This window comes from Pan troglodytes, chromosome 14 (assembly GCF_028858775.2).
Source record: "Pan troglodytes isolate AG18354 chromosome 14, NHGRI_mPanTro3-v2.0_pri, whole genome shotgun sequence".
Taxonomy (NCBI): Eukaryota; Metazoa; Chordata; class Mammalia; order Primates; family Hominidae; genus Pan; species Pan troglodytes.
The window spans coordinates 44,449,172-44,470,134 of NC_072412.2; the positions used below are offsets into that span (position 1 = coordinate 44,449,172).

Genomic DNA, 20,963 nt, shown 5'->3' on the forward strand with positions numbered 1-20,963 from the left:
TCTTAGGATCAGCGATGGGGGTCCTAAGGCGGGGGGGAAGAGGGGATGGCTGTCACCCAACCCAAAATGGGCGGCCTTTATGTTCAGGTTTTGCCCAAGAGTCAGCTTATTTGCTTCTGGTACTATCAGGGCAGTTGATGCCGCGGCCCTCAAACGGGGGCCATCCTTTAGAAACCCTCTCTATTTGTTTAGACACGTAGGCCACCGGCCTCAGCCAGGGCCCCAGAGTTTCGGTTAAAATTCCAGCTGCCATCTTTTCTCTATCTGACGCATTCAGTGGAAAAGGCTTTGTCAGATCGGGTAGCCCCGGGGCTGGGGCTGCCAGAAGGTTTTCCTTTAACTCATGAAAGACTTGCTGTTGTTGGGATCCCCATTCCAAAGGTTGCCGGTCCCCGCCCCCTTTGTGACCTCATAGAAAGACTTGGCTAATACTGCAAAGTTTGGGATGCACAGTCTAGAAAACCCCACAGCCCCTAAGAATTCCCTCACCTGCCCCCTTTGTGACCTCATAGAAAGGCTTGGCTAATACTGCAAAGTTTGGGAGGCACAGTCTACAAAACCCCACAGTCCCTAAGAATTCCCTCACCTGCCTTCTGCCCTTAGGCTCCGGTAGATTGCAAACGACCTGCTTTCTTTATGTTCCCGGCCTTTGGACCCCTGACGGATAGTAAATCCCAAGGAAGGTACCTGCCGTCGGGAGATTTGAGTTTTCTTCTTGGACACGTAATACCCAGAGTCCTCCAGGTGGGTCCTTAAGGTTCTTAGGATCCGCGATGGGGGTCCTAAGCCAGGGGGGGATGAGGGGCTGGCTCTCAGTCCCCACCTCACGGGGGGTGCCTCCCCCCCTGCGATGGGGGCCCTAAGAGCCAGGGGTGATGTGGGGCTGGCTCTCAGTCCCCGCCTCGTGGGGGGTGCCTCCCCCTCCTGCGATGGTGGTCCTAAGAGCCAGAGGGGGAAGAGGGGCTGGCTCTCAGTCCCTGCCTCGTGGGGGCTGCCTCCCCCGCCCTGCGATGGGGGTCCTGAGAGCCGGGGGGATGAGGGGCTGGCTCTCAGTCCCTGCCTCGTGGGGGGAGCCTCCCCTCCCCGCGACGGGGGTCGTGAGAGCCCGGGGGGATGAGGGGCTGGCTCTCAGTCCCCGCCTCGCGGGGGGTGCCTCCCCCCCTGCGATGGGGGCCCTAAGAGCCAGGGGGAAGAGGGGCTGGCTCTCAGTCCCTGCCTCATTGGGGGTGCCTCCCCCCCCTGCGATGGGGGTCGTGAGAGCTGGGGGGGATGAGGGGCTGTCTCTCAGTCCCCGCCTCGCGGGGGGTGCCTCCCCCGCCCTGCGATGGGGGTCCTGAGAGCCGGGGGGATGAGGGGCTGGCTCTCAGTCCCTGCCTCGTGGGGGGAGCCTCCCCTCCCCGCGACGGGGGTCGTGAGAGCCCGGGGGGATGAGGGGCTTGCTCTCAGTCCCCGCCTCGCGGGGGGTGCCTCCCCCCCCTGCGATGGGGGCCCTAAGAGCCAGGGGTGATATGGGGCTGGCTCTCAGTCCCCGCCTCGTGGGGGGTGCCTCCCCCTCCTGCGATGGTGGTCCTAAGAGCCAGAGGGGGGAGAGGTGCTGGCTCTCAGTCCCTGTCTCGTGGGGGCTGCCTCCCCCCCTGCGATGGGGGTCCTGAGAGCCGGGGGGATGAGGGGCTGGCTTTCAGTCCCTGCCTCGTGGGGGGAGCCTCCCCTCCCCGCGACGGCGGTCGTGAGAGCCCGGGGGGATGAGGGGCTGGCTCTCAGTCCCCGCCTCGCGGGGGGTGCCTCCCCCCCTGCGATGGGGGCCCTGAGAGCCAGGGGGAAGAGGGGCTGGCTCTCAGTGCCTGCCTCATTGGGGGTGCCTCCCCCCCCTGCGATGGGGGTCGTGAGAGCTGGGGGGGATGAGGGGCTGGCTCTCAGTCCCCGCCTCGCGGGGGGTGCCTCCCCCCCTTGCGATGGGGGCCCTATGAGCCAGGGGTGATGTGGGGCTGGCTCTCAGTCCCCGCCTCGTGGGGGGTGCCTCCCCCTCCTGCGATGGTGGTCCTGAGAGCCAGAGGGGGAAGACGGGCTGGCTCTCAGTCCCTGCCTCGTGGGGGGGTGCCTCCCCCCCCCTGCGATGGGGATCCTGAGAGCCGGGGGGATGAGGGGCTGGCTTTCAGTCCCCGCCTCGTGGGGGGTGCCTCCCCCCTGCGATGGGGGTCCTAAGAACCGGGGGCGGAAGAGCGGCTGCCTCTGAGTCCCTGCCTCGTGGGGGGTCCCTCCCCCTCCTGCAATGGTGGTCCTAAGAGCCAGAGGGGGAAGAGGGGCTGGCTCTCAGTCCCCGCCTCGTGGGGGGTGCCTCCCCCCCTGCGATGGGGGTCCTAAGAGCCGGGGTCGGAAGAGCGGCTGGCTCTGAGTCCCCGCCTCGCGGGGGGTGCCTCCCCCCCTGCGATGGGGGTCCTAAGAGCCTGGGGCGGAAGAGGGGCTGGCTCTCAGTCCGTGCCTCGCGAGGGGTGCCATCGCCCCTGCGATGGTGGTCCCAAGAGCCAGTGGGGGAAAAGGGGCTGCCGCTCAGCCACCACAACATGGGGGGCCTTTATGTTCGGGTTTTGCCCAAGAGTCAGCTTATTTGCTTCTTGTACTAGCAGGGCCAGTTGCTGCCAAGGCCCTCAAACACGGGAGCCATCCTTCAGAAACCCTGTCTAGTTGTTCAGAGACGTAGGCCACCGGCCTCAGCCAGGGCCCCACAGTTTGGGTTAAAAGTCCAGCTGCCATCTTTTCTCTCTCTAACGCATACAATGGAAAAGGCTTTTCCAGATCGGGTAGCCCCAGGGCTGGGGCTGCCAGAAGTTTTTCCTTTAACTCTTGAAAGACTTGCTGTTCTTGGGATCCCCATTCCAAAGGTTCCGGTCCCCGCCCCCTTTGTGACCTCATACAAAGGCTTGGCTAATACTACAGAGTTTGGGATCCACAGTCTGCGAAACCCCACAGCTCCTGAGAATTCTCTCAGCTGCCTTCGGCCCTTAGACTCTGGTAGATTGCATATAACCTGCTTCCTTTCTGTTCCCGGGCGGCATCGGACCCGTCGGAGAGTAAATCCCAAGTAAGGTACCTGCCGTCGGCAGATTGGAGCTTTCTTCTTGGACACCTAATACCCACAGTCCTCCAGGTGAGTCCTAAGTATCTTAGGATCAGCGATGGGGGTCCTAAGGCAGGGGGGGAAGAGGGGATGGCTGTCACCCAACCCAAAATGGGCGGCCTTTATGTTCAGGTTTTGCCCAAGAGTCAGCTTATTTGCTTCCGGTACTATCGGGGCAGTTGATGCCGCGGCCCTCAAACAGGGGGGCCATCCTTTAGAAACCCTCTCTATTTGTTTAGACACGTAGGCCACCGGCCTCAGCCAGGGCCCCAGAGTTTCGGTTAAAATTCCAGCTGCCATCTTTTCTCTATCTGACGCATTCAGTGGAAAAGGCTTTGTCAGATCGGGTAGCCCCGGGGCTGGGGCTGCCAGAAGGTTTTCCTTTAACTCATGAAAGACTTGCTGTTGTTGGGATCCCCATTCCAAAGGTTGCCGGTCCCCGCCCCCTTTGTGACCTCATAGAAAGACTTGGCTAATACTGCAAAGTTTGGGATGCACAGTCTACAAAACCCCACAGCCCCTAAGAATTCCCTCACCTGCCCCCTTTGTGACCTCATAGAAAGGCTTGGCTAATACTGCAAAGTTTGGGAGGCACAGTCTACAAAACCCCACAGCCCCTAAGAATTCCCTCACCTGCCTTCTGCCCTTAGGCTCCGGTAGATTGCAAACGACCTGCTTTCTTTCTGTTCCCGGCGTTTGGACCCCTGTCGGATAGTAAATCCCAAGGAAGGTACCTGCCGTCGGGAGATTTGAGCTTTCTTCTTGGACACGTAATACCCAGAGTCCTCCAGGTGGGTCCTTAAGGTTCTTAGGATCCGCGATGGGGGTCCTAAGCCAGGGGGGGATGAGGGGCTGGCTCTCAGTCCCCACCTCGCGGGGGGTGCTTCCCCCCCCTGCGATGGGGGCCCTAAGAGCCAGGGGTGATGTGGGGCTGGCTCTCAGTCCCCGCCTCGTGGGGGGTGCCTCCCCCTCCTGCGATGGTGGTCCTAAGAGCCAGAGGGGGAAGAGGGGCTGGCTCTCAGTCCCTGCCTCGTGGGGGCTGCCTCCCCCGCCCTGCGATGGGGGTCCTGAGAGCCGGGGGGATGAGGGGCTGGCTCTCAGTCCCCGCCTCGCGGGGGGTGCCTCCCCCCCTGCGATGGGGGCCCTGAGAGCCAGGGGGAAGAGGGGCTGGCTCTCAGTCCCCGCCTCGTGGGGGGTGCCTCCCCCTCCTGCGATGGTGGTCCTAAGAGCCAGAGGGGGAAGAGGTGCTGGCTCTCAGTCCCTGCCTCGTGGGGGCTGCCTCCCCCCCTGCGATGGGGGTCCTGAGAGCCGGGGGGATGAGGGGCTGGCTCTCAGTCCCTGCCTCGTGGGGGGAGCCTCCCCTCCCCGCGACAGGGGTCGTGAGAGCCCGGGGGGATGAGGGGCTGGCTCTCAGTCCCTGCCTCATTGGGGGTGCCTCCCCCCCCTGCGATGGGGGTCGTGAGAGCTGGGGGGGATGAGGGGCTGGCTCTCAGTCCCCGCCTCGCGGGGGGTGCCTCCCCCCCTTGCGATGGGGGCCCTATGAGCCAGGGGTGATGTGGGGCTGGCTCTCAGTCCCCGCCTCGTGGGGGGTGCCTCCCCCTCCTGCGATGGTGGTCCTGAGAGCCAGAGGGGGAAGACGGGCTGGCTCTCAGTCCCTGCCTCGTGGGGGGGTGCCTCCCCCCCCCTGCGATGGGGATCCTGAGAGCCGGGGGGATGAGGGGCTGGCTTTCAGTCCCCGCCTCGCGGGGGGTGCCTCCCCCCTGCGATGGGGGTCCTAAGAACCGGGGGCGGAAGAGCGGCTGCCTCTGAGTCCCTGCCTCGTGGGGGGTGCCTCCCCCTCCTGCAATGGTGGTCCTAAGAGCCAGAGGGGGAAGAGGGGCTGGCTCTCAGTCCCCGCCTCGTGGGGGGTGCCTCCCCCCCTGCGATGGGGGTCCTAAGAGCCGGGGTCGGAAGAGCGGCTGGCTCTGAGTCCCCGCCTCGCGGGGGGTGCCTCCCCCCCTGCGATGGGGGTCCTAAGAGCCTGGGGCGGAAGAGGGGCTGGCTCTCAGTCCGTGCCTCGCGAGGGGTGCCATCGCCCCTGCGATGGTGGTCCCAAGAGCCAGTGGGGGAAAAGGGGCTGCCGCTCAGCCACCACAACATGGGGGGCCTTTATGTTCGGGTTTTGCCCAAGAGTCAGCTTATTTGCTTCTTGTACTAGCAGGGCCAGTTGCTGCCAAGGCCCTCAAACACGGGAGCCATCCTTCAGAAACCCTGTCTAGTTGTTCAGAGACGTAGGCCACCGGCCTCAGCCAGGGCCCCACAGTTTGGGTTAAAAGTCCAGCTGCCATCTTTTCTCTCTCTAACGCATACAATGGAAAAGGCTTTTCCAGATCCGGTAGCCCCAGGGCTGGGGCTGCCAGAAGTTTTTCCTTTAACTCTTGAAAGACTTGCTGTTCTTGGGATCCCCATTCCAAAGGTTCCGGTCCCCGCCCCCTTTGTGACCTCATACAAAGGCTTGGCTAATACTACAGAGTTTGGGATCCACAGTCTGCGAAACCCCACAGCTCCTGAGAATTCTCTCAGCTGCCTTCGGCCCTTAGACTCTGGTAGATTGCATATAACCTGCTTCCTTTCTGTTCCCGGGCGGCATCGGACCCGTCGGAGAGTAAATCCCAAGTAAGGTACCTGCCGTCGGCAGATTGGAGCTTTCTTCTTGGACACCTAATACCCACAGTCCTCCAGGTGAGTCCTAAGTATCTTAGGATCAGCGATGGGGGTCCTAAGGCAGGGGGGGAAGAGGGGATGGCTGTCACCCAACCCAAAATGGGCGGCCTTTATGTTCAGGTTTTGCCCAAGAGTCAGCTTATTTGCTTCCGGTACTATCAGGGCAGTTGATGCCGCGGCCCTCAAACAGGGGGGCCATCCTTTAGAAACCCTCTCTATTTGTTTAGACACGTAGGCCACCGGCCTCAGCCAGGGCCCCAGAGTTTCGGTTAAAATTCCAGCTGCCATCTTTTCTCTATCTGACGCATTCAGTGGAAAAGGCTTTGTCAGATCGGGTAGCCCCGGGGCTGGGGCTGCCAGAAGGTTTTCCTTTAACTCATGAAAGACTTGCTGTTGTTGGGATCCCCATTCCAAAGGTTGCCGGTCCCCGCCCCCTTTGTGACCTCATAGAAAGACTTGGCTAATACTGCAAAGTTTGGGATGCACAGTCTACAAAACCCCACAGCCCCTAAGAATTCCCTCACCTGCCCCCTTTGTGACCTCATAGAAAGGCTTGGCTAATACTGCAAAGTTTGGGAGGCACAGTCTACAAAACCCCACAGCCCCTAAGAATTCCCTCACCTGCCTTCTGCCCTTAGGCTCCGGTAGATTGCAAACGACCTGCTTTCTTTCTGTTCCCGGCGTTTGGACCCCTGTCGGATAGTAAATCCCAAGGAAGGTACCTGCCGTCGGGAGATTTGAGCTTTCTTCTTGGACACGTAATACCCAGAGTCCTCCAGGTGGGTCCTTAAGGTTCTTAGGATCCGCGATGGGGGTCCTAAGCCAGGGGGGGATGAGGGGCTGGCTCTCAGTCCCCACCTCGCGGGGGGTGCTTCCCCCCCCTGCGATGGGGGCCCTAAGAGCCAGGGGTGATGTGGGGCTGGCTCTCAGTCCCCGCCTCGTGGGGGGTGCCTCCCCCTCCTGCGATGGTGGTCCTAAGAGCCAGAGGGGGAAGAGGGGCTGGCTCTCAGTCCCTGCCTCGTGGGGGCTGCCTCCCCCGCCCTGCGATGGGGGTCCTGAGAGCCGGGGGGATGAGGGGCTGGCTCTCAGTCCCCGCCTCGCGGGGGGTGCCTCCCCCCCTGCGATGGGGGCCCTGAGAGCCAGGGGGAAGAGGGGCTGGCTCTCAGTCCCCGCCTCGTGGGGGGTGCCTCCCCCTCCTGCGATGGTGGTCCTAAGAGCCAGAGGGGGAAGAGGTGCTGGCTCTCAGTCCCTGCCTCGTGGGGGCTGCCTCCCCCCCTGCGATGGGGGTCCTGAGAGCCGGGGGGATGAGGGGCTGGCTCTCAGTCCCTGCCTCGTGGGGGGAGCCTCCCCTCCCCGCGACAGGGGTCGTGAGAGCCCGGGGGGATGAGGGGCTGGCTCTCAGTCCCTGCCTCATTGGGGGTGCCTCCCCCCCCTGCGATGGGGGTCGTGAGAGCTGGGGGGGATGAGGGGCTGGCTCTCAGTCCCCGCCTCGTGGGGGGTGCCTCCCCCCCTTGCGATGGGGGCCCTATGAGCCAGGGGTGATGTGGGGCTGGCTCTCAGTCCCCGCCTCGTGGGGGGTGCCTCCCCCTCCTGCGATGGTGGTCCTGAGAGCCAGAGGGGGAAGACGGGCTGGCTCTCAGTCCCTGCCTCGTGGGGGGGTGCCTCCCCCCCCCTGCGATGGGGATCCTGAGAGCCGGGGGGATGAGGGGCTGGCTTTCAGTCCCCGCCTCGCGGGGGGTGCCTCCCCCCTGCGATGGGGGTCCTAAGAACCGGGGGCGGAAGAGCGGCTGCCTCTGAGTCCCTGCCTCGTGGGGGGTGCCTCCCCCTCCTGCAATGGTGGTCCTAAGAGCCAGAGGGGGAAGAGGGGCTGGCTCTCAGTCCCCGCCTCGTGGGGGGTGCCTCCCCCCCTGCGATGGGGGTCCTAAGAGCCGGGGTCGGAAGAGCGGCTGGCTCTGAGTCCCCGCCTCGCGGGGGGTGCCTCCCCCCCTGCGATGGGGGTCCTAAGAGCCTGGGGCGGAAGAGGGGCTGGCTCTCAGTCCGTGCCTCGCGAGGGGTGCCATCGCCCCTGCGATGGTGGTCCCAAGAGCCAGTGGGGGAAAAGGGGCTGCCGCTCAGCCACCACAACATGGGGGGCCTTTATGTTCGGGTTTTGCCCAAGAGTCAGCTTATTTGCTTCTTGTACTAGCAGGGCCAGTTGCTGCCAAGGCCCTCAAACACGGGAGCCATCCTTCAGAAACCCTGTCTAGTTGTTCAGAGACGTAGGCCACCGGCCTCAGCCAGGTCCCCACAGTTTGGGTTAAAAGTCCAGCTGCCATCTTTTCTCTCTCTAACGCATACAATGGAAAAGGCTTTGCCAGATCGGGTAGCCCCAGGGCTGGGGCTGCCAGAAGTTTTTCCTTTAACTCTTGAAAGACTTGCTGTTCTTGGGATCCCCATTCCAAAGGTTCCGGTCCCCGCCCCCTTTGTGACCTCATACAAAGGCTTGGCTAATACTACAGAGTTTGGGATCCACAGTCTGCGAAACCCCACAGCTCCTGAGAATTCTCTCAGCTGCCTTCGGCCCTTAGACTCTGGTAGATTGCATATAACCTGCTTCCTTTCTGTTCCCGGGCGGCATCGGACCCGTCGGAGAGTAAATCCCAAGTAAGGTACCTGCCGTCGGCAGATTGGAGCTTTCTTCTTGGACACCTAATACCCACAGTCCTCCAGGTGAGTCCTAAGTATCTTAGGATCAGCGATGGGGGTCCTAAGGCAGGGGGGGAAGAGGGGATGGCTGTCACCCAACCCAAAATGGGCGGCCTTTATGTTCAGGTTTTGCCCAAGAGTCAGCTTATTTGCTTCCGGTACTATCGGGGCAGTTGATGCCGCGGCCCTCAAACAGGGGGGCCATCCTTTAGAAACCCTCTCTATTTGTTTAGACACGTAGGCCACCGGCCTCAGCCAGGGCCCCAGAGTTTCGGTTAAAATTCCAGCTGCCATCTTTTCTCTATCTGACGCATTCAGTGGAAAAGGCTTTGTCAGATCGGGTAGCCCCGGGGCTGGGGCTGCCAGAAGGTTTTCCTTTAACTCATGAAAGACTTGCTGTTGTTGGGATCCCCATTCCAAAGGTTGCCGGTCCCCGCCCCCTTTGTGACCTCATAGAAAGACTTGGCTAATACTGCAAAGTTTGGGATGCACAGTCTACAAAACCCCACAGCCCCTAAGAATTCCCTCACCTGCCCCCTTTGTGACCTCATAGAAAGGCTTGGCTAATACTGCAAAGTTTGGGAGGCACAGTCTACAAAACCCCACAGCCCCTAAGAATTCCCTCACCTGCCTTCTGCCCTTAGGCTCCGGTAGATTGCAAACGACCTGCTTTCTTTCTGTTCCCGGCGTTTGGACCCCTGTCGGATAGTAAATCCCAAGGAAGGTACCTGCCGTCGGGAGATTTGAGCTTTCTTCTTGGACACGTAATACCCAGAGTCCTCCAGGTGGGTCCTTAAGGTTCTTAGGATCCGCGATGGGGGTCCTAAGCCAGGGGGGGATGAGGGGCTGGCTCTCAGTCCCCACCTCGCGGGGGGTGCTTCCCCCCCCTGCGATGGGGGCCCTAAGAGCCAGGGGTGATGTGGGGCTGGCTCTCAGTCCCCGCCTCGTGGGGGGTGCCTCCCCCTCCTGCGATGGTGGTCCTAAGAGCCAGAGGGGGAAGAGGGGCTGGCTCTCAGTCCCTGCCTCGTGGGCGCTGCCTCCCCCGCCCTGCGATGGGGGTCCTGAGAGCCGGGGGGATGAGGGGCTGGCTCTCAGTCCCCGCCTCGCGGGGGGTGCCTCCCCCCCTGCGATGGGGGCCCTGAGAGCCAGGGGGAAGAGGGGCTGGCTCTCAGTCCCCGCCTCGTGGGGGGTGCCGTCCCCGCCTCGTGGGGGTGCCTCCCCCTCCTGCGATGGTGGTCCTAAGAGCCAGAGGGGGAAGAGGTGCTGGCTCTCAGTCCCTGCCTCGTGGGGGCTGCATCCCCCCCTGCGATGGGGGTCCTGAGAGCCGGGGGGATGAGGGGCTGGCTCTCAGTCCCTGCCTCGTGGGGGGAGCCTCCCCTCCCCGCGACAGGTGTCGTGAGAGCCCGGGGGGATGAGGGGCTGGCTCTCAGTCCCTGCCTCATTGGGGGTGCCTCCCCCCCCTGCGATGGGGGTCGTGAGAGCTGGGGGGGATGAGGGGCTGGCTCTCAGTCCCCGCCTCGTGGGGGGTGCCTCCCCCCCTTGCGATGGGGGCCCTATGAGCCAGGGGTGATGTGGGGCTGGCTCTCAGTCCCCGCCTCGTGGGGGGTGCCTCCCCCTCCTGCGATGGTGGTCCTGAGAGCCAGAGGGGGAAGACGGGCTGGCTCTCAGTCCCTGCCTCGTGGGGGGGTGCCTCCCCCCCCCTGCGATGGGGATCCTGAGAGCCGGGGGGATGAGGGGCTGGCTTTCAGTCCCCGCCTCGCAGGGGGTGCCTCCCCCCTGCGATGGGGGTCCTAAGAACCGGGGGCGGAAGAGCGGCTGCCTCTGAGTCCCTGCCTCGTGGGGGGTGCCTCCCCCTCCTGCAATGGTGGTCCTAAGAGCCAGAGGGGGAAGAGGGGCTGGCTCTCAGTCCCCGCCTCGTGGGGGGTGCCTCCCCCCCTGCGCTGGGGGTCCTAAGAGCCTGGGTCGGAAGAGCGGCTGGCTCTGAGTCCCCGCCTCGCGGGGGGTGCCTCCCCCCCTGCGATGGGGGTCCTAAGAGCCTGGGGCGGAAGAGGGGCTGGCTCTCAGTCCGTGCCTCGCGAGGGGTGCCATCGCCCCTGCGATGGTGGTCCCAAGAGCCAGTGGGGGAAAAGGGGCTGCCGCTCAGCCACCACAACATGGGGGGCCTTTATGTTCGGGTTTTGCCCAAGAGTCAGCTTATTTGCTTCTTGTACTAGCAGGGCCAGTTGCTGCCAAGGCCCTCAAACACGGGAGCCATCCTTCAGAAACCCTGTCTAGTTGTTCAGAGACGTAGGCCACCGGCCTCAGCCAGGGCCCCACAGTTTGGGTTAAAAGTCCAGCTGCCATCTTTTCTCTCTCTAACGCATACAATGGAAAAGGCTTTTCCAGATCGGGTAGCCCCAGGGCTGGGGCTGCCAGAAGTTTTTCCTTTAACTCTTGAAAGACTTGCTGTTCTTGGGATCCCCATTCCAAAGGTTCCGGTCCCCGCCCCCTTTGTGACCTCATACAAAGGCTTGGCTAATACTACAGAGTTTGGGATCCACAGTCTGCGAAACCCCACAGCTCCTGAGAATTCTCTCAGCTGCCTTCGGCCCTTAGACTCTGGTAGATTGCATATAACCTGCTTTCTTTCTGTTCCCGGGCGGCATCGGACCCGTCGGAGAGTAAATCCCAAGTAAGGTACCTGCCGTCGGCAGATTGGAGCTTTCTTCTTGGACACCTAATACCCACAGTCCTCCAGGTGAGTCCTAAGTATCTTAGGATCAGCGATGGGGGTCCTAAGGCAGGGGGGGAAGAGGGGATGGCTGTCACCCAACCCAAAATGGGCGGCCTTTATGTTCAGGTTTTGCCCAAGAGTCAGCTTATTTGCTTCCGGTACTATCGGGGCAGTTGATGCCGCGGCCCTCAAACAGGGGGGCCATCCTTTAGAAACCCTCTCTATTTGTTTAGACACGTAGGCCACCGGCCTCAGCCAGGGCCCCAGAGTTTCGGTTAAAATTCCAGCTGCCATCTTTTCTCTATCTGACGCATTCAGTGGAAAAGGCTTTGTCAGATCGGGTAGCCCCGGGGCTGGGGCTGCCAGAAGGTTTTCCTTTAACTCATGAAAGACTTGCTGTTGTTGGGATCCTCATTCCAAAGGTTGCCGGTCCCCGCCCCCTTTGTGACCTCATAGAAAGACTTGGCTAATACTGCAAAGTTTGGGATGCACAGTCTACAAAACCCCACAGCCCCTAAGAATTCCCTCACCTGCCCCCTTTGTGACCTCATAGAAAGGCTTGGCTAATACTGCAAAGTTTGGGAGGCACAGTCTACAAAACCCCACAGCCCCTAAGAATTCCCTCACCTGCCTTCTGCCCTTAGGCTCCGGTAGATTGCAAACGACCTGCTTTCCTTCTGTTCCCGGCGTTTGGACCCCTGTCGGATAGTAAATCCCAAGGAAGGTACCTGCCGTCGGGAGATTTGAGCTTTCTTCTTGGACACGTAATACCCAGAGTCCTCCAGGTGGGTCCTTAAGGTTCTTAGGATCCGCGATGGGGGTCCTAAGCCAGGGGGGGATGAGGGGCTGGCTCTCAGTCCCCACCTCGCGGGGGGTGCTTCCCCCCCCTGCGATGGGGGCCCTAAGAGCCAGGGGTGATGTGGGGCTGGCTGTCAGTCCCCGCCTCGTGGGGGGTGCCTCCCCCTCCTGCGATGGTGGTCCTAAGAGCCAGAGGGGGAAGAGGGGCTGGCTCTCAGTCCCTGCCTCGTGGGGGCTGCCTCCCCCGCCCTGCGATGGGGGTCCTGAGAGCCGGGGGGATGAGGGGCTGGCTCTCAGTCCCCGCCTCGCGGGGGGTGCCTCCCCCCCTGCGATGGGGGCCCTGAGAGCCAGGGGGAAGAGGGGCTGGCTCTCAGTGCCTGCCTCATTGGGGGTGCCTCCCCCCCCTGCGATGGGGGTCGTGAGAGCTGGGGGGGATGAGGGGCTGGCTCTCAGTCTCCGCCTCGCGGGGGGTGCCTCCCCACCCTGCGATGGGGGCCCTAAGAGCCAGGGGTGATGTGGGGCTGGCTCTCAGTCCCCGCCTCGTGGGGGGTGCCTCCCCCTCCTGCGATGGCGGTCCTGAGAGCCAGAGGGGGAAGACGGGCTGGCTCTCAGTGCCTGCCTCGTTGGGGGGGTGCCTCCCCCCCCCCTGCGATGGGGGTCCTGAGAGCCGGGGTGATGAGGGGCTGGCTGTCAGTCCCTGCCTCGCGGGGGGTGCCTCCCCCCTGCGATGGGGGTCCTAAGAGCCGGGGGCGGAAGAGGGGCTGCCTCTGAGTCCCTGCCTCGTGGGGGGTGCCTCCCCCTCCTGCGATGGTGGTCCTAAGAACCAGAGGGGGATGAGGGGCTGACTCTCAGTCCCCGCCTCGTGGGGGGTGCCTCCCCCCCTGCGATGGGGGTCCTAAGAGCCAGGGTCGGAAGAGCGGCTGGCTCTGAGTCCCCGCCTCGCGGGGGTTTCCTCCCCCCCTGTGATGGGCGTCCTAAGACCCTGGGGCCGAAGAGCGGCTGGCTCTCAGTCCCCGCCTCGCGGGTGGTGCCACCCCCTCTGTGATGGGGTTCCCAAGAGCAAGGGGGGGATAAAGGACTTGCCCTCACCCAGCACAAAACGGGGGGCCTTTATGTTCAGGTTTTGCCCAAGAGTCAGCTTATTTGCTTCTTTTTCTAGCAGGGCAGTTGCTGCCAAGGCCCTCAAACAGGGGGGCCATCCTTTAGAAACCCTGTCTAGTTGTTCAGAGACGTAGGCCACCGGCCTCTGCCAGGGCACCTGAGTTTGGGTTAAAAGTCCAACTGCCCTCTCTTCTCTCTCTAACGCATACAATGGAAAAGGCTTTGTCAGATCGGGCAGCCCCAGGGCTTTGGCTGCCAGAAGTTTTTCCTTCAAGTCATGAAAGACTTGCTGTTCTTGGGATCCCTATTCCAAAGATTCCCTGTTCCCGCCCCCTTTGTGACCTCATACCAAGTGTTGACTTATTCTACAAAGTTTGGGATCCACAGTCTACAAAACCCCACAGTTCCTGAGAATTCTCTCGCCTGCCTTCGGCCCTTAGGCTCCGGTATATTGCAAATAACCTTCTTTCTTTCTGTTCCCGGGCGGCTTCGGACCCCTGTCGGAGAGTAAATCCCAAGTAAGGTACCTGCCGTCGGCAGATTTGAGCTTTCTTCTTGGACACCTCATACCCACAGTCCTCCAGGTGTGTCCTAAGGATCTCAGGATCTGCGATGGGGGTCCTAAGGCATGGGGGGAAGAGGGGATGGCTCTTACTCCCCTGCGATGGGGATCGTTATATCCACAGGGTGAGACGGGGTGATATGACTGCCTGCATCGTGGGTGGCGCCTGCCCCCCTGCGATGCGGATCGTCTTATCCAGGGTATGAAAGGTGGGTGATATTACTCCTCGCGTGGGTGGGAGTCGCCCGCCCCACTGCGATGTGGATGGTAATATCCAGAGGGGTAGAGGATGGTGATATTACTCCCTGCATCGCGGTGGGCACCCGCCCCCCTGCCACGTGGATGGTCATATACAGGGGGCCATAGGGTGGTGATATTACTCCCGGATTTTTCCTAGGATCCTTTCTATACTGCCACCCTCAGTTCACACCCTGGAACATTATCTTCCATATTCTAGCAAGATGTGGCTTCTAAAGTCGCAGGAGGTATACACCCTTCAATATTATTCGTAATTTTGTAGGGGAATGTTAAACCTGATGTCACAGGACTCTGTACACTGTGATGTTATTCCCAATATCCTAGCTTTACCTTAATAATAATGTCACATTGTGTGTACACCTTGTGGTGTTATTCTTATTCTCCTAACGGGAGGTTGCATTTATTGTGACACGGGGTATGTTCCTTTTGATATTATCCATAATGTCCTAGAGGGATGTCACCCCTTATGTCACAGGGTTTGTACACCTTGTGAAATTACTCGTATTATCCTCATAGGATGTCACTCCTCATATCACAGAGGGTGTACACTCTGTGATATTGTCATCATATTCTAGGGAAATGTTACTTTTAATGTCACAGAGGGCGCACAGCTTGTGAAATTATTCTTTATAATTTTGTGGGATGTTACCCCTAATGTCACATGGCGTGTACACACCGTGATGTTACGTGCAATATGCTATGGAAATGTTACTCGTAATTCAGAGGTCCTGTACACCGTTTAATAGTCTTTGTAATCTTCTAGGAAAACGTTACTGCTAATGTCATAGGGCCTGTAGACCCTGTCATAAAATTCCTAATATCCTAGCGGGAGTTCACTACTAATTTCACAATGTGTGTACACCCTTTGATATTATTTGTATTGTCCTGAAGAGATGTTACTACTGATGTCCCAATGCAGGTACATTCTCTGATCTTATTGCTTATATCCTTGGGGGATGTTACTTTTAATGTCACACGGGGTGTCCTCCCTGTGTTCTATTTCGTAATATCCCACGGCAATTTTACTTTTAATGACACAGGCGGTGTACACATTGTGATATTATTCGTGATATTCTAGAAAGATGTTACTCCTAATGTCGCAGGGCTGTACACCCTGTGATAGTATTCATAATTTCCCAGGGGTCTATACTCCTATTGGCACAGACGATAACACCCTGTGACATTATTCGTAATATTCTAGTGAGGTGATACTCCTCATGTCACAGGGGGTGTACACCCCCTGTTATTATTCTTACTATTCTAGGGGGATGTTACTCCTAATGTCACAGGGATGTACACCCTGTGATATTCTTCATAGTGTACCAGAGGAATATTAGCACTAATGTCACGATGTGTGTACACCTTGTGATATTATTTGTCATATCCTAATGTCACGGGGGTGTGTTCCATGTGACAGTCTTCCTAACATCCTAGACGGATATTGCTCCTAACGTCACAGGGTGTGTACACCTTGTCACATCATTCATAATATCCTAAAACTACGTTATTCCTCAGGTCACAGGGGGTGTTCACCCTGTGATATTTTTCATCATAGTTTTGTGGGATGTTACTCCTAAAGTCACATGGGGTGTACACAGAGTCACACAGTGATATGAGTTGTAACATTCTATAGACATGTTACTTGTAAATCACAGGGGCTGTACCTCCTGTGATATGATTCCTAATAGTCTAGGGGAATGTTGCTACTATTGTCACGGGGGTGTACACCCTGTGATATGACTCGTCATATCCCAGCGGAATGTTACTACTAATGTCACAATGCCTGTACACCCTGTGATACTATTTGTAATATCCTAAAGAGATGTTACTACTAAGGTCACAATGTATGTGCACCCTCTGATATTATTCCTTATATCCTTGGGGGATGTTATTCCTAATGTCACACGGGGTGTACTCCCTGTCATATTATTCATAATATCCAAGGGGGATGTTATTTTTAATGTCACCGGGGGTGACATTACACATTAAAAATGCGTATTCAACACCTGGGATACTATTCCTAATATCCTAGGGGCATGCTCTTCCGAATGTCACATGGGGTGTACTCCATGTGTGTACACCTGCTGTGATATTATTCATAATATCCTAGGGGAATGTTACTCCTGATGACACAGGCGGTGTACACCATGTGTGTACCCCTCCTGTGTTGTTATTCATAATATCCTGGGGGGATGTTTCTTTCAATGTCACAAAGTGTGTACAAAACGTCACAGAGGTGTACACGCTGTGACGTGATCTGTAATACCCTAGAAGGATGTTACTCCTAATGTATCACAGGGGTGTACATGCTTTGATGTTATTTGCAATCTCATAGAGAGATATTACTTCAAATATCACAGTGGATGTACACACATAGTATATACCCTGTGATAGTATTCATAATATCCTAGGGAGATACAACTCCTGATATCACAGTGCGTGTACCCCGTGTGTGTACACCCTTGATGTTAGTCGTAATATCCAGAGTAAATATTACTCCTCATATCACACAGTGTGCACACCCTGTGATATTTTTCCTCATACTTTAGGGAGATATTGCTTCTAATATCACAGTGGGTGTACCCCATCTGTGTATACTCTGTGACAGTATATTCTATATCCTAGGGAGGTATTACTCCTAATGTCACATTGGGTGTTCACCCTGTGATATCATTCTTATTTGACCTTGCTGCCTTTTTTATCCCACACTACAAAAGGAATGGAACAGATAAGAAGATACTGAGATTGGACGGTGCTGCGGTGCGGCCGCCGCAGGACAGTTTTAATATCCCTGTTTCTCAGGCTGTAGATGAAGGGGTTCAGCATGGAGGTGATCACCGTGTACATCACTGAGGCCACTGCAGCCTTTCTCGGGGAAGATGACACATCTGAACTGAGGTACCCTCCAACGCCTGTTCCGTAAAATCAGCAAACAACTGACAGGTGAGACCCACAGGTGGAGAAGGCCTTATACTTCCCACGTGATGATGAAACCCTCAGAATGGAGGAAACAATTTTATAGTAAGAGAAAAGGGTCCCCGAGATGGGAAGAAAACCAAATATGGCAGCAGGCAAATACATGATTATGTTATTGGTGAAGGTGTCACAACATGCAAGATGGGGGAGTTGAGAAGGGTCACAGAAGAAACTAGAAATTTCCGCATCCTGGAAGCAGGTCATTTGTAAGGCAATCAAGTTGTGCAGCTGGGCGTCTAAAAGACTGAGAGAAAAAAAAAAAAAGACAAAACTAGAAAGCCACAGAAACACGAGGTCATGATGGGGTTCCTAAGAGCCAGGGGTGGGAGAGGGGCTGGCTCTTACTTCCCGCATCGCAGGGGGTGCCTCACCCCCCTGCGATGGGAGTCCTAAGAGCCGGGCGGGGGGAGAGGGGCTGGCTCTTACTCCCCACATCGCGGGTGGTGCCTCACCCCCCTGCACTATTCACAATAGCAAAGACTTGGAACCAACCCAAATGTCCTTCAATGATAGACTGGATTAAGAAAATGTGGCACATATACACCGTGGAATACTATGCAGCCATAAAAAAGGATGAGTTCATGTCCTTTGTAAGGACATGGATGAAGCTGGAAACCATCATTCTCAGCAAGCTATCACAGGGACAAAAAAAGAAAACGCCTCATGTTCTCCCTCATAGGTGGGAATTGAACAATGAGAACACTTGGACACAGGAAGGGGAACATCACATACTGGGGCCTGTCATGGGGTGGGGAGAGGGGAGAGGGATAGGATTAGGATATATACCTAATGTAAATGACGAGTTAATGGGTGCAGCACACCAACATGGGACATGCATACATATGCAACAAACTTGCCCGTTGTGCACATGTACCCTAGAACTTAAAGTATAACAACGACAACAACAACAAAAATATATATATATATTTAAAATGAAGCCGGTTTGGTTTTAAAAGGCTCCTCAATGACAATTACTTATATAGCTGAAGAAATGGGAGACAAAAGGAGGGCTTCTCTGCCTCCCCAGGGTCTTGGTTTGCCTGGAGGATGGAAGGAAAATATAAGAAGCACTTGCAGATAGCATACAGTCTGGCTTTGAATGATCAGATGTGAATATGTTTCTTGGGATTTGAGGGAGGTTGGACAAGGGGTAGGTGTGGAAGTGCAGAGTGAGTTGGAGAAAGAAGTCTGGCAAAGAAGTTGTAATGACTCAGGAAAGGGAATAGGGTTGTCTCTTTCCCTATGGGTAGAGGTAGATATTTTAGGAAAAAAGAGAGAGAGAGAAAAAGGATAAAATTTTGTTATGATCCCCCCAAAACTTGTTATGTAAGATATATATCTACTGATAGGACATTTTGAAAATTAGTATCAGCTTTATATTTGGGCACATGATTTCACTGAGATGGTTCTTTGGCAGAGCAGATTAAAATGATGTTCCTGAAATGAAACTAGAGTCTCCAAAATAATTGGCTCATTTTAAGCAAAATATTATTGATGATCAACAGTGACTGGCACATAATAATTGTTTAAATATTTGTTGGCTAAGTCAGGGAATGAATGATATGCTTTGGCAATTACTGACAGTATATAAAGGTCTCAGGGAAGTAGAAGACGTCCACACCTCAGAAGCATCTTCTTGAAACCCATCTCAAGTCTCTCCTCTTGACAACATGTGTTGCAACTACTACGGCAACTCCTGTGGCTATGGCTGCAGCTATGGCTGTGGCTATGGCTCTGGTTATGGCTGTGGCTATGGCTCCAGCTATGGCTGTGGCTATGGCACTGGCTACAGCTGTGGCTATGGCTCTGGCTCTGGCTGTGGCTATGGAACTGGCTACGGCTGTGGGTATGGCTGTGGTTATGGAACTGGCTATGGCTGTGGATGTGGCTCTGGCTCTGGCTACTGTGGCTACCGGCCATTTTGCTTTAGAAGATGCTGTTCTTCCTGCTAAAACATCACTGTCAGAGGACCATTTGCTTCTAAAATGACACGTCTAAAGATAATACTGATTCAAGTATTCATACTCCAAGATTTCTATACCCAAGGATTACATGCCTGACAGAGTCTTGGACCTCTAGCCTCACATTTCTTTGAATGAAATCATGGCCATAGGATCCACGGTGTCATCTGACTGTTTTCCAAATGTTATCTTTTGCTCCCTTAATCTCTGATTCTCTGTTATGACTGTGTTAATGATCATAACATCTACAATTGGGGAAGTCAATCATTTGTAATAAAAATGGTTCTTTATTCCAAAAAAAAATGTTGTAGTAGAAAAGAGTCAAAAAGCTAAAATAAAATATAGTTTATAAAGCAAAAAATTATCAGTAAGCTAAGTTTAATGTATTATTGAAGAAATAAAATGTATTTTATACATTTACCCTAATGCCTAATGTTTAAGACATCTACTGTAGTGTACAGTAATATCCCAGGCCTTCACATTCACTCACTAATCACTCACTGATCCACCCAGAACAATTTTCAGCCCTTTAAGTGCCATTCGTGCTAAGTGGTCTATATAGGTACTGTTTTATTATTATTATTATTATTATTATTTTATACTGTGTTTTTACTGTATCTTTTCTAGATTCCAATAAGTTGAGATACACAAATATTTATTATTGTGTTACAATTGCCTATATTATCCAATATGGTAACATGCTGTGCAGGTTTGTATTCTAGAAGCAATAGGCTATACCTTATAACCTAGGTGTGTTCTAAGCTATACCATACAGGTTTATGTAAGTACACTGTGAAATCTGCATGGCAAACATCATTGCCTTATGATACATTTCTCAGATTTTCAGAACATATCCCTGTCGTTTAGCAGCACATGAATGTATTTGATTTATTGTCTTGATGTCCCTTTGCTTTCCCCATGTGTTACCATCAACTGCCTAATGAAACAGCCTGGGATTGTGTAATGACTAACTTAGTGCTTTGAGTTTAATTCTTTTTCAGCCACTGTGGTATGTTGATTACTATATTAATAATGTGTCTCCTTTATGTGTTTTCAAATAGTTACTTGATCATGAACTATTGATAAGCTTTGGAAACATGATTTCATTTATTCTGTAGGATAACTTCAGGAAGTGGGTATTAATTCTCACGGTATAAGTGAAGACATTAAGCACCAGAGTTTAAGTAGCTTGGTAAGTGTTATTCCAGTAATTAAATAGGCGTAAATAGAGTTCAACTTTCTCAGTTCTATCTATAATTTCTCTCTATGTATGGGCTTATTTCTATCAACCAGTATACACCTTGGTTTCGGCAATCAGTTATTGACTTTCTTTAAAGAAGGAAGAGAAGAAAAAAAAGGGAAGAAAAAACAAAAACCATAACCCTCTTTTACTATCAGACACCACATTTTTCTCTTCCACATTATCTTCTTTAAAGAACTGCATGTTGCAGAGTCTATGAGTGCAAGTGCTAGAAAGGCCAGGTAGAAATATTAAAAGTGATGCAGTTCAATACTGACAGTGATGAAATACAGAATGTATGGACCCCTAATGTCCATAAAATGTGGCACAAATACACCATGGAATACTATGCAGCCATAAAAAAGGATGAGTTCATGTCCTTTGTAGGGACATGGATGAAGCTGGAAATCATCATTCTCAGCAAACTATCGCAGGGACAAAAAACCAAACACTGCATGTTCTCACTCATAGGTGGGAAATGAACAATGAGAACCCTTGGACACCGGAAGGGGAACATCACACACTGGGGCCTGTCGTGGGGTGGAGGGAGGGGAGAAGGATAGGATTAGGAGATAGACCTAATGTAAATGATGAGTTAATGGGTGCAGCACACCAACATGGCACATGTATACATATGCAACAAACTTGCCCGTTGTGCGCACATACCCTAGAACTTAAAGTATAATAATAAAAAAAAAGAGAATGTATGGACCCTATAATCTCAAGGGGGGGCGCCAACCCGGTTGAATATTTTTTCAAGCCAGTTTAGGGAAAGATTGATAAGGTTTCCAATTTTTCAAAAGGACCCATAATCCAAATTTTTATATGAAATCTAATTTTTAATTTGAGTT

At 55.1% G+C, this 20,963-nt stretch overlaps 1 protein-coding gene and 1 long non-coding RNA gene across 32 annotated transcripts in view; both read left to right on the forward strand.

Moving 5' to 3' along the window:
* Positions 1–20,963, forward strand: part of LOC107968093 (uncharacterized) — a 60,211-nt gene that overhangs the window by 37,460 nt on the left and 1,788 nt on the right. For 23 of the 31 annotated variants that reach the window (XR_010150456.1, XR_010150463.1, XR_010150469.1 and 20 more), the window contains 7 exons: positions 604–3,145; positions 3,766–5,836; positions 6,457–8,527; positions 9,148–11,240; positions 11,861–13,699; positions 16,653–16,878; positions 19,991–20,064. This is a non-coding gene — a long non-coding RNA (uncharacterized LOC107968093). Of the gene's footprint in view, positions 1–603; positions 3,146–3,765; positions 5,837–6,456; positions 8,528–9,147; positions 11,241–11,860; positions 13,700–13,801; positions 13,887–14,074; positions 14,163–16,652; positions 16,879–19,990; positions 20,065–20,963 lie in introns of all 31 variants that reach the window. The other 8 variants (XR_010150480.1, XR_010150484.1, XR_010150479.1 and 5 more) reach the window with 8 other exon arrangements.
* LOC104004378 (keratin-associated protein 21-1-like) lies at positions 16,885–19,292 on the forward strand. Its single transcript, XM_009440598.5, has one exon. It carries the CDS (start codon positions 18,582–18,584, stop codon positions 18,861–18,863), a length of 282 nt encoding a protein of 93 aa, XP_009438873.1. The 5' UTR covers positions 16,885–18,581; the 3' UTR covers positions 18,864–19,292.